Genomic DNA, 11,920 nt, shown 5'->3' with positions numbered 1-11,920 from the left:
TGCAATAGTAATTAAATATCGTGGCTTCTTGGAATGTAAATGTGTTTAACTATATGAAAATCTTTTTTCTCAGTTTTTATTTTTTGTCAGTCCATGTTTGTAGTGCACAATGAGCACATCCCTTGCGGGGAGTTGGTCCACATACTTAATGTGTCTCAGATATTTTTTGATCCCTTCTTGCCCCCTCTCCTCCATTTCTTGGTTCTTTTCCTATCTGCAAAAAGGTTTAGTTTCCTCTGCTACTATTTATCCTTTATTTTGCTCTTATTTACATTTTGGGTTTCTCATATAAGATCAAACCACATCATATTTAAGCTTATACATCTAATTTATTTCACTTAACATTATGGTCTTAAGGTGCATCCATTTTCTACAATTGACACAACTTCATCCTCCTTTATGACAGATCAGTACTCCTTTATGTATAGCTGTTACATTTCTTTCTCCATTCATCTGCGCATGGATGTATAGGCCACTCCCAAGGTTTAGCTGTTGTGAATTGTGCTGCTATAAACATGGGTATGCCTGTATCACTGTAATAAGATGTTTTAAACTCTTTGGGGAGGGTACCTAAGAGAGGAATAGTTGGGTCAAATAGAATTTCTAGTTTCAGTTTTGATGAATCTCTACACACTGGTTTCCATGGTTGTATTAACTTACATTCCCACCAGCAATGTAGAAGCTTCCTTTTTCCCCACAGCTTTGCCAGCATATTATTTGATTTCTTGATGATAACCACTCTTCCTGGGATGGGATGGAATCTCAGTTTTATTTTAATTTTCATTTCTTTAATGGCCAGAGATGTGGAGCTGTTTTTCATGTACTTATTGGTCATTTGTTCTTCTGAGAAGTGTGTATTCATTTCACTTGCCCACTTTTGCTTAGGTCTTTTGCTTTAGAGGTTTATTATTTTTGAGTTCTTTATATATTCTACATATTAGTCCCCTGTCTAAAGAATACCTGCCAAAAATTTATTCCCATCTTGTAGGTTGTCTTTTCACTTACTTGTTTCTTTTTGTTTTGTTTTGTTTTTTTTTTTGTGGAACTGGGGATTGAACTCAGGCCCTTGCGCTTGCCAGGGAAGTGCTTATTCCACTGAGCCATCTCCCCAGCCCCTACTTGTTTCTTTTGCTATACAGAAGATTTTTAATTTGATGTGATTGTTTGTTAATTCTTGATGCTATTTCTTATGCAACTAATTGTTGTTCTGTTTAGAAGGTCCTTGCCTATGCCTATGTCTTCAAAAGTTTTACGTATGTTTGCTTCCAGAAGTTTGTTTGTTTTGACATTATTTAGGTTTTTGATCCATTTAGATTTAGATTTTAGATATTAGATATTAGTTTGGTAAATGGTGAGAAATAAGGAATAAATAAATCTAGATTCCATCTTCTGCGTATAGACAGGTAGTTTCCCCAGCATCATTTATTAAAGAGGCTATCTTTCCTCCTGTGTATGTCTTTGGCTCTTTTGTCAAAGATCAGATGGCTGAATGTGCCTGGAGTTGTTTTTACTCCTCTGCTTCTTTGCTACACTTGTCGTTTTTGTGCCAGTGCCATGGTGTTTTTATCCCTGTAGCTTTGTCATATGACTAGCTATCTGGCATCATGATGCCTCCTACTTTGCTCTTATTGCCCAGTATTGCTTTTGCTATTTTCAGTCTGTTCTGATTTCCTAGGAATGACCTCCTAGACAATACAAGAGTAGCCCATAACACAGCAAGTGGTTTTTTAGGGAAAGGTCTTCAGGGTGTTCAAGATCTCACTAGTAGATCAGACTCAGACCCGTAGTGAACCGCCTGTTTACAGCCTCCCAAAAGCAGGGAATACAGACGAGCGCCACCATGTCCATTCTCAATTGCCATCTCAGCATGCCCTGGGTGCGGGCCGGCAGTAGGTCCAGGGATCGAACCTCTGGTCCCTGTGTCTCCTTGCAAGTGCTTTAATCTGCTGAGCTATTTGGCTGGCCCAATAAGACGTTTATTTATTTGCAGATATGGTCTCTACACCAGAGTTATCCATGGGAATTCATGATGAAGGACCTTTCAAAACCTCCTCTTCTAAAAATAATGAGAAATCAAAATTACCAGTAGACTCTGAAAAGCACACTCACATGGAAACAGACAGATCTGTGGAAATCACCTTTCCCGACAGCCAGATGGTTTCAACTGATAATGCTTTGTCTTCTCACAATGACATTTCTCAGAGAGGTAAGAAACCATTGTTCTCCAATTGATCAGTTAAGGAAGAAATTAGATTCAGAAGTTTTGTAGCAAATGTTAACATATTTTTATTTATAAATCAACAGAAGATGCTTCAGAGTTTCAGATTCAGAAATATTTATTTCAAATTGATATTTGTGATGTCATGAATTCTGTATTTTCACCAGTTGTACTTCTTTCAGAATGGGTAAGTTAGCCTTTTAAATCTTTTGCAATAATTTTGAAAAATCAATTTTACTAAGTGTAGGAGTGATTTAAATATGTTTGAATGAACCTTCCTTATATACCTTTTATAATTATTTTTGTGAAATTTTCATGTAATATTGCACATTAATGTTTGGTTTACATATAACACATTTTTATTAGTGTGTATTATTAGTAATACAGAATAGTGTGTTTTGAGAAATCAGTTCATCCACATAACATCTGATCATTTTAAATCCCATTAATCTCCACTATTTAATTTATTACAAAATTTACTGAGATACATCTTACAAGAGGACCCAGGTGTCATGCTTAGCACACAGGAGGGTTTTGACACATTTTTTTTTCTCACCTACTTGTCTACCATAAAAAATAATTGAATAAGTGTTTTTATCTTTTTTCTTTTGGCAGTACTAGGGATTGAATTCAGGGTCTTTGCACTGAGCTACATCCTCAGCCCTTGTTTTTATTTTCTGTTTTGAGAGAGGGTCTTGCTAAGTCACTAAATTGCCCAGGTTGGGTTTAATCTTTTGATCCTGCACCTTGGCCTGAAAGTGCTGGGATTACAAGTGTGCACTACCACACCCCGCAGAGGATGCAGGTAAGAAAAGTGATAATTACAACCCAGTGCTGTGATAGTCACAAGATGCTACTGACACAGGATGAGATTCTGGACAGATGGATTTGATGTGATAGGCAGAGAAAGTGGGGATGAGTTGTCTAGGAGAGTTTCCACAGATTGTATTAGAGTTGATATTGAAGGAACAGGAGAGTTAGCCCAAGAAAGAAAGATTGGGCACACTAAATCAAGGAAAGAGAGTGGTTTTGAAAGTACAAGATTGGGAGAGAACATGGCATATTGGGAGAAGTCTAAGTACTTAAAGTGAACACCGTGAGGCTAAAGATGGATACAGAGATCAGACAGAGGGTACTTTTGTTGCAAGATCCTATCTCAAAAGGAAATTTACAGAAAGGGACAGAGATACAGTTCAGTGATAGAATGTTTTCCTAGCATGCACAAGGACCTGGGTTTCAGCTTCCAGCACTGGGGAAAAAACTTGGATAGAGGTATAATACTTCTATTATTATTATTATTATAGTGTCATTTTTTCTTCTTTTTTTTGTGGAACCGGGGATTGATCTCAGACCCTTGGCGCTTGCCAGGGAAGCGCTTATTCTACTGAGCCATCTCTCCAGCCCAATTATTATTATTATAGAAAGCAAAGATTTCTTTTTTTTTTGAGGCAAGGTTTCCGTATGCAGTTCAGGATGGCCTTGAACTCACTATGAAACCCAGGCTGGCTTCAGATTTATGGTGATCCTTCTGCCTCAGCCTCCTGAGTGCTGGAACTACAGGCTGTACCACCATGCCCAGGCCTCCCCTGCCTTGCTCCCAGTGGTTCTAGGGATTGGCTTACTGGGCAAGTGCTGTAATAATACTGAGCTATATCCACTGCCTTTTACATTTATTTATTTATTTTTTTGTTGAGACAAGGTCTTGCAAAGAAGTTGCTCAGACTGACCTCAAATTTGTCATCCCCTGCCTCAGCCTCCTGAGTGCTGGGCTTACAGGGATATGCTGCAATGCTGGCGTTGGTTGAAAGTTGTCAGACACGAGAATATTGACTTTTCAATTTATGTGAATTGTCTTCTGATCTTAAAAAGGCCTTTATAAATTCTCTGGGGAAGGAGTCTCAGTCTTAAAACTATGTTTTTCAAAATTTTAAAACTTTAATATCAGGTGGAAATTATGTCACATATTGCTGGTTGAAACTGGCTTGTGTCTCATTTAATAAAATTATTTAAAAATAAAATTATTTATCAGTTACCAGCATTTGAAAGGTAAAATTATTTAAAAAAAAATCCTAAGTTCCTGGATTATCTTGAAAAAGTAGAAGACTGTAATTTAAAGCTTCCCATTGTTTTAGGGCAACAAGAAGCTGGAGGTGAATGGTGCCTCAGTGGGAGACATGCCCTTTTCAGTTCCTTGCATTTATTTCAGCTGCTTGGCTACTACAGTCCTATAAATCCAAAATCCTTAGATTACATGTTCTGAAGAGTTCTTAACATACCTGTAATTCTAACAATCTGAATGCACCTTTCAAAAAGTCATAATACTTCAGTGGCTGAAGGAAGTGGAAAATTTGAACAACTTTCTGGTTAAGTTTATTTTTTTTTTTTAATTTTTTTTTAAATTTTATTTATTTGTTTGTTTATTTATTTTTTTTGTGTGTGTGGCCAGCTCAGCCCACCAGGGGGCGGGGCTGGCTGGCATGTGGTGCTGGGGGATTGAACCGTGGTCCCTGTGCTTTGCTTGGCTTAGCTTGTTCTAAGTAGGTGCTTTAGACCACTGAGCCATCTCACCAGCCCCTCTGGTTAAGTTTAAGTAAAAGGGCTTCCTCTTTTTGTGTCTTTTCCTCCTTCCTTTTCTTCTCTCATTCCTCCTCCTCTTGCTGTGTGGCCGAGGTTCGCCTCCAAGTTCTGCAATGTTCCTGCTTCAGGCTCCTGATTCCTGGGATTACAGGAAGGTGCCATCACACCTGGTTAGTTTTCTTTTCTTTCTGCCTAAAAATTTCAGGTAACTGTTTCAGTGTGCTATTGATTTCAATTTACTGGCAATTTTGTACAGAACATACTTTAGTTGTATTATTCAAGTAATAGCTACTTTGTGGTACTGGGGATTGAACGCAGGACCTTGCAGGCAGGTGCTTATGCCTGCTGAACTATATCCCTTACCCAATAGCTATTTTTTATCTTTTTATTTTAAAACTGAGGAGCCTGTTCTAACACTTACATACTTTTATGTAGCATGTTTCATTTACAGGTGGAATAAATAATGGAAATTACCTAGTTCTTGTTGCACAGGGCACTTCTGATTTATTTATGTATTTATTTTTTTGCAGAACTGGGGATTGAACCCAGGCCCTTGCACTTGCTAGACAAGCGCTTATTCTACTGAGCTATCTCCCCAGTCCCGGCCCTCCTGACTTAATATGTTCTGAAAATAACTATTACAACACTAATACAGGGAATGACAATGTGGCTCAACAATTTTGTTTGATTTTCTTCCAAAGGACTAGATCTTACATCTGTGACACTGTCTAAGCAGGAGTAACTAGTACTTATAGCTTTGCCACAGGGCCCTTCATGGGGGGAGTCAGTTGTAGGTTGTGGTCAGTTACCTGGTTAGTGTGTTTCCAATGTTCTTGCATGGTTCCTCTTAGCTTTAGAAACACTGATAGCATTTGCTGGCCATTTATTGCAAAGCAAGTCCCATTTAAGACAGTAAAATCCAATGTCTACTTATAGGAGCAATCTAAATATCTTTTGCATGGTAGAAATCGTATACTCTATGTGAATAGACTATAAAATAGAACATTCAGTTTACTTTTTTAAAATCAGTTAGCAAGTTTTGGAGTTTTCTTTCCAAGTATATAAGGGGATAGTAATATGTGTGGTATTTGACAAAACATATGTGCACATGTGTGTGTATATATATATATTTAATAAGATGTGAGGTCCATGAAAGTGGATTACGGATTGGTAGTCACGACTCCACCTGTAGCACCCCTTCACACAAGCGTCAAAACAGGATCACAGTGGTGTGGAAAGAGTGCAGGATATGCTAGAATCTGAAATCTTTCTCAAGGGTATGAGGTGCTTCATAGAATTTCATTTATGGCTTTGAATACTTTAACATGAGCTTCTTAAGAGATGGAATTGAAAGGTCTGGAGGAAAAGGTGAGAGAGTTATTACTATTACACGTCATACATGAGGACTTTAGGTTTGGAATTTTGCATTGTCGATCTCTTCTGTGTTTCTGGTAGGGGGCAACTTAGATTCTTTTTTCTTAAACTTCATGTGTTCTTTTTGTGTCTGATCTGCTTTTAGTATTTAGAATAGTTATTGAAAATCGGAAAGAGGCACGGACTAACATAGGAAGGGCAAAGGGATTTTTTTCTTTTCAAGTCCTAAAAGCTGTGATTCTGGAGCCCCCTGAAAATGATCAGACTCACTGAAAAATTTTGTTGAGTAATAAAATGTTTTATTAAGGCATGCATTGGTACTAATGTCTTTGAAATTCTGAAGATAAAATCTTGATTATCCTTGTATTCTGGCTTTAATATAAGCTACTCAGCACAATCTAATTTCAGTAGACTCTGTCTGACACGTATGAAGGTGCGTATTACCTTAAAGACGGAGCGTGGTTAGGTAATCTCTGCTGCTTTCTGATGCCGGCAGTTCCTCAAACTCCTTACGCTGATGTGGCAGATGTGGCAGACAGAGCGGGTGCAGTTTGAGTTCTGAAAAACTAGGCCACGTTCTGCTCCTGAAATCTTCCTGTGCACCCGGGTATTTCCTATGTTTTGTATACCATAAAGATTGTGTTGCCGCATGAGCGTACATAGGGAAATTTCCTAAGGATTCAGGATTTTGTCCTTTACGTTCTCTTGGGCGCTTGGTTCAGGTAGGCGGATCTTCTTTTTGGGTCGCTTGACTAAACCCTTGAGCTGGAAGGCAGAACTAGGTGGATGATCTCGTTAACGAGAACCCTGCGGACAGACGGGCTGTCCTTACCTGCGCCGACGGCCCTACACCCAAGGTCCGAGACCTAGCGGGCAAGTCGCTCCCTTCAGCTCCTCTGCTGAGCGGAGAGCAGCGCCGGCTGGGCCGGGTCCCGGGTTCGGTCAGCCTTGCTCGCTCGGCGCCGAGCTCCGGACGCCGGAACGGTCGCCCGCCCGCTCCGACGCGCGCCTCCCAGGCCGGAGCCCCGAGATCCGGCGCGGCTGGAGGGACGCCCCGGCGCCAATCCGGCATGCTGGACTCCGGCGGGGTCCCCAGGACCACGACGCGGAAGCGCCGGTGCGGGGTCAGACGGCAGCCTCCGTAGGAGCGGAGCGGAGGGCGTTGAGGTTGGGCCAAGCCCTGGCTTTCTTCACAGCGCTGACGAAGGTGGGGTATATGCAAGGGACGAGCCTGACCCAGTCCTCCGAGCCCCCCATTGCCCCGGAGGGGAGCGCCGGCCCCTTTAAGAGCCAGCGAAGAGGACACGTAGCGCGAGGGGCGGGGAAGGTTCCTGGGTCCGGGCCGCTCCGCCCCCCGCGGACGGAACCAAAGCGCGCGCGGGTATACTTGGGTGCGTGTCTTCTGTGTGTGGCGCGCGGATGCGTAGCTGGTTGGCGGGACCGGCGCGGACCCGGCCACTCCGGAAGGTGAGGCGTAGCGAGCGAGGGGCCGAGGAAACCGGAGGGCAGCGACAGAGTGCGAGGGCCGTGGCGCTGGCCCCGCTCACCCCCGTCGGCCCCGCAGTGGTCGGCCCCGCCGCCGGGTGCTAGCACGGTTCCGGGCCGAACGTTGGGCGTCCTCGGCCGCCGGTTGTGGCCCGGCCAGGCCGAGGCTACGGCGACGACGGCCGGAGAGGCTTCGCGCCATGGAGGGGCCCGGGGCCACCCTTCGGCCGTACTTGGGGTCGGTCCTGGCCGAGCTGCGCAGGGTGAGTTCGCGGTTAGTGGACGTGGACCCGGCGTCGCGGGGTCCCGGGGCCGAGGCAGCCGACCTCGCCTGCCCTGGGCTCCGGCCTGGAGCGCGCAGTGGCCGGGCCGGGGCTTGGTGGTTCCTTGGGCGGTAGAGGGGACCTGCGGATTGAGCAGCGAGGGAGGCACTTGCCCTGCCGGACTTTGCCACGGTGCGCGGAATAAATAAATGTCTGCTGTGGCAGCTTCCCAGCACCAATGAGCTTTTCCGTTGTGTTATTTGTTTTGAGCTAGGATCAGTGACACGTGGTTGCTCCAGTGGAGAAACTTGAGGACCGATCCTCTGAGATGAGTTGTGTATTTAGTGAAGAAAACTTCTTGTCCTGAAAGGACACGTACGCTTGGGCGAGAGTTAGCATTATTTTGCTGCCTTTCTCTTTTTTAGAGAATGACCTTTTGAAATGCTTTGCCGTGAGTGATCGTTCTTTACTTCTGTCTGTGTCTTAAGGTCTTGTGGATGCGGTGAGAGTCTAGAGACAGTAAACTCTCTCCTGCCAAATTTGATTGTTTCAGGTTCACGTTAGAGTCAAATTGCTGATTTTTCTTCCTAACTGGTTAATTGAGATGTTTAGGAACATTTATATTGCCAGCTTTTAAAATGTTGCATTATTTTTTTAAAGGACTATTTAAATAGTAACGATTGCTTTTTATGTGAATTAAAAAGTTGTCGCCATTGCTTTTCATCTCTTTACTCAATGATAGGTTATCTAGCGCGCGCGCGCACACACACACACACACACACACACACGGGTGGAAGGGACAGCTTTCGTGTGAAAATTCTCAGTAGACCAAGATGCAGTTTTGGTCTTTAGCACCATGCTTTCTGTTAAGGGTGAGAAAACAGGAAAATTATTTCAAAGAGGGATGGGAGAGATTCCGTTCTCTTTGAGTGGTTAGGAAAGTTTTTAGGCTGAGCAAATAGCTCAATCAGAGAAGGTGTGTGCAGATAATAGCTGTTTAACTGAAAAGTGGGATCAGGGCATGATGTGCAATGATGCTTACTGGAGACAAGTAGGTGCCAAGTGCCACTGCAGGTGCTGGAGAGCCGCTGAAGACTTTTGGTTTAGATAGCTCTTCCTGATAGTAGCATGTAGGTTAGATGTCAGGGAAACAAAACTCAACAGGTCTTCAGGGAGAAATGACAGAAGTAGGGCTAGAGGAAGAGGGACTGAATGGGCTAAATACGTAGGAGTTAGGAATAAAAATGGGTATGACTATTGGAGAAAGAATATGAATCTAGAATGATTCTAGTTTCTAGTTGGGGCAAGTCAGTTGGTCACAGAAGTGGAGTTTATAGAAACTTTTTTTTTCCCCCTGTGGAACCCGGGATTGAACGCAGGCCCTTGTGCTTGCCAGACAAGTGCTTATTCTACTGAGCTATCTCCCTGGCCCTAGAAGCTGTGGATGAGAGATAATTTCAGGTTTCATATATTTCCTTCTCTTTGTTAAAAACGGAAATCAGTGTGTGGTTTTTATGATTGGCAGTGGAGAGAGATATGGGTAGGACCTGTCAGAATTTGCAGAATTTTCTTTTTTTCTGATGAATATCTTGTCCTGGGTTATTTTTTATTTTTTGCTGAATGCCACTATTTTGTCACACTAGCTAACTAGAATGGAACAAAGCTTTTAGTTTTAATTTAATTTTTATCTAAAAGTTGGCTTTTATCGGTACATTTTAGATATGCATAATGAACACATTCCTCACAGACAGTTTGTACCTGTACATGGTACAACTTGTTTTTCTCCATTCCCGTATCTTCTCTTTTTAGTTTTAGTTTAGGTTTTTGTTTTGTTGTTGTTGTTGTTGTGAGACAGTGCCTTATTGTGTAGGTCAGGTTGGCCTTGAACTCACTGTGTAGCTGAGGCTGGCCTCTAACTTTGGTCCTCCGGCCTCAGCCTCCTGAGCATGGGGTCTTTTTAGTTTTATAATTATTGATATTCATATCTGGTGACATAAAATTCATCCTTTGACAGAGTGTTCAGTTGCATATATTCACTGTTGTACAACAGTCGCAATGCCAGAACATTTCGTCACCCCTGGAGAGAATCCTGTACCTGTTAGAAGGCCTGCTCTTCCCTCCTTCATCCCTTGAGCACCACTGATCTGCCTTCTGCTCTTGTGAAAGTGTGTTCCACATGTTATGTGGATACAGTCATACATTGTGTGGCCTTCTATGCATAGTTTGTTTAACCTATGTGTTCAAGGTTCATCTCTACTTAGCATAAAACTGTTTCATTCCTCTTTGTGGTTGAAAACTATTCCATTGTGTATATATAATACTTTTTTGTTAATTGATGACAAATGTTAATGGGCTGTCAGTGTGTTTTTAGCTATTATGCATAGTGCTGTTCTGTGCACAAGCTTTTAATACGCATATATTTTTTATTCACTTGGGTATTACCTATGAATGAAATTGCTAGGCTATGTGTTTACATGTTTGAGAAACTGGCAAATTGTATTATCCATGGGTGACAGCACTTTACATCCCCTCCAACAGTCTGAGAGTTCATTTTCCATATCCTTTCTAGCAACTTGTGCTTTTCTGTTGTTGTTGTTAGCTAATTTTTATTTTTTTTCAGACAGTGTCTTGCTTTGCAATTCAGGTTGGCCTTTACCTCACTGAGTAGCCCACGCTGGTCTCAAACTCACAGAGATAGTCCTGCCTCAACCTCCTGAGTGCTGAGATTACAGGTGTGCACGGCCGTGTCCAGCCTACATCCCCAACTTTTTTTTTTTTTGAGACCAAGTATCACTGAGTTGCCCTGTCAGGACTGGGAAGTTTTATTCCTTGTGCTTTAGCTCCCCTCAGTGCTGGGCTCCAGGGGTGTGGCAGCACATCTGCTTGTCTGTATTTTCCATACAGCCACCCTGATGAGTGTTCTGTGATATCTTACAGCTTTGATTTGCTTTTCCTGATATCTAGTGATGTTGAACACCTTTAAATGTGCTTGTTTGATATTTGTGTGTATTTTCTGTGGAGCAATGGCTCTGCATTTTGTTTGCTCATTTAAAATAAAAGGTTGTTCTTTTAGATATAAGGGTTATTTATACATTCAGGTAGTAGACCCTTATCAAATACCTGAAAGGAAAATATTTTCTCTCAATCTATGTTGTTTTTTTTTTTTTTAAATTTATTTATTTGTGTGTGTGTGTGTGTGTGTGTGTGTGTGTGAGTGAGTGTGGCCAGCTCAGCCCACCAGGGGGCAGGGCTGGCTGGCATGTGGTGCTGGGGGATTGAACTGCGGTCCCTGTGTTTTGCTTAGCTTGTTCTAGGTAGGTGCTTTAGACCACTGAGCCATCTCACCAGCCCTCAATCTATGTTTTCTTTTCCATTAATGGAATCCTTTGAAGAACAAAAGGTTTTAATTTTGATCAAGTCTGACTTATTTTTTCTTTGTTGTGCTTTTGTTGCCATAGCAAGAAACCATTGCTTAAAACAAGGTTGCTAAGATTTACACCCGTGTTTCCTTTTAAGTTTTAGTTTTTACATTAAGGTCTTTGATCCTTTTAAAATTAATTTTTGTGTATAGTATAAAGTGTGGGTTAAGATCCATTCTTTGGAATACACATACTGACTTATCCTAGTGTGCTATGTTGAACTGATTGTTCTTTTCACATTTGTCTTGGTACTGGGTAATATAATTGGCAGCCCATTGAAGAGCTTATTTGTGTATTATTATTTCTGGTCTCTGATGTCTACTCTTATATTATTATCACATTGTCTTGAATTTTTCCCATCTGTATCGATTATTATAGCTTTGTAGTATTTTTTGAGATAGTGAAGTATGAATCTGCCAACCCTTTTCTTTAACAAAATTGTTGTGAATGTTTGGAGTTCCTTGCATTTGCATATGAATTTTTTTATACTAATAGAGATGATGTATTTTACTGCAAAATATAGAAGTCATACAGTTGTGTAGCTCTTAAATGATTAATTGAACAAGGGAATGAAGAACAAACAA

The 11,920-nt window shown here is 41.7% G+C and overlaps 1 protein-coding gene and 1 pseudogene across 9 annotated transcripts in view; one reads left to right on the top strand and one right to left on the bottom strand.

Moving 5' to 3' along the window:
• Positions 1-11,920, top strand: part of Mia2 (melanoma inhibitory activity 2) — a 119,078-nt gene that overhangs the window by 22,535 nt on the left and 84,623 nt on the right. For 6 of the 9 annotated variants that reach the window (XM_023706595.1, XM_023706587.1, XM_023706588.1 and 3 more), the window contains exons 5-6: positions 1,991-2,206; positions 2,305-2,405. In XM_023706595.1, the coding sequence (XP_023562363.1) occupies positions 1,991-2,206; positions 2,305-2,405 (317 nt within the window). Of the gene's footprint in view, positions 1-1,990; positions 2,207-2,304; positions 2,406-6,029; positions 6,164-7,531; positions 7,637-7,746; positions 7,918-11,920 lie in introns of those variants that run through there. The other 3 variants (XM_023706594.1, XM_023706593.1, XM_023706592.1) reach the window with 3 other exon arrangements.
• Positions 7,930-11,920, bottom strand: part of LOC101588208 — a 5,669-nt pseudogene continuing 1,678 nt past the window's right edge.

The sequence above is a fragment of the Octodon degus genome, unplaced genomic scaffold (assembly GCF_000260255.1).
Source record: "Octodon degus isolate 3935 unplaced genomic scaffold, OctDeg1.0 scaffold00265, whole genome shotgun sequence".
NCBI classification, from domain to species: domain Eukaryota; kingdom Metazoa; phylum Chordata; class Mammalia; order Rodentia; family Octodontidae; genus Octodon; species Octodon degus.
The sequence above is the reverse complement of the archived record's forward strand: the minus strand, read 5'-3'. Positions and strand labels throughout refer to the sequence as shown.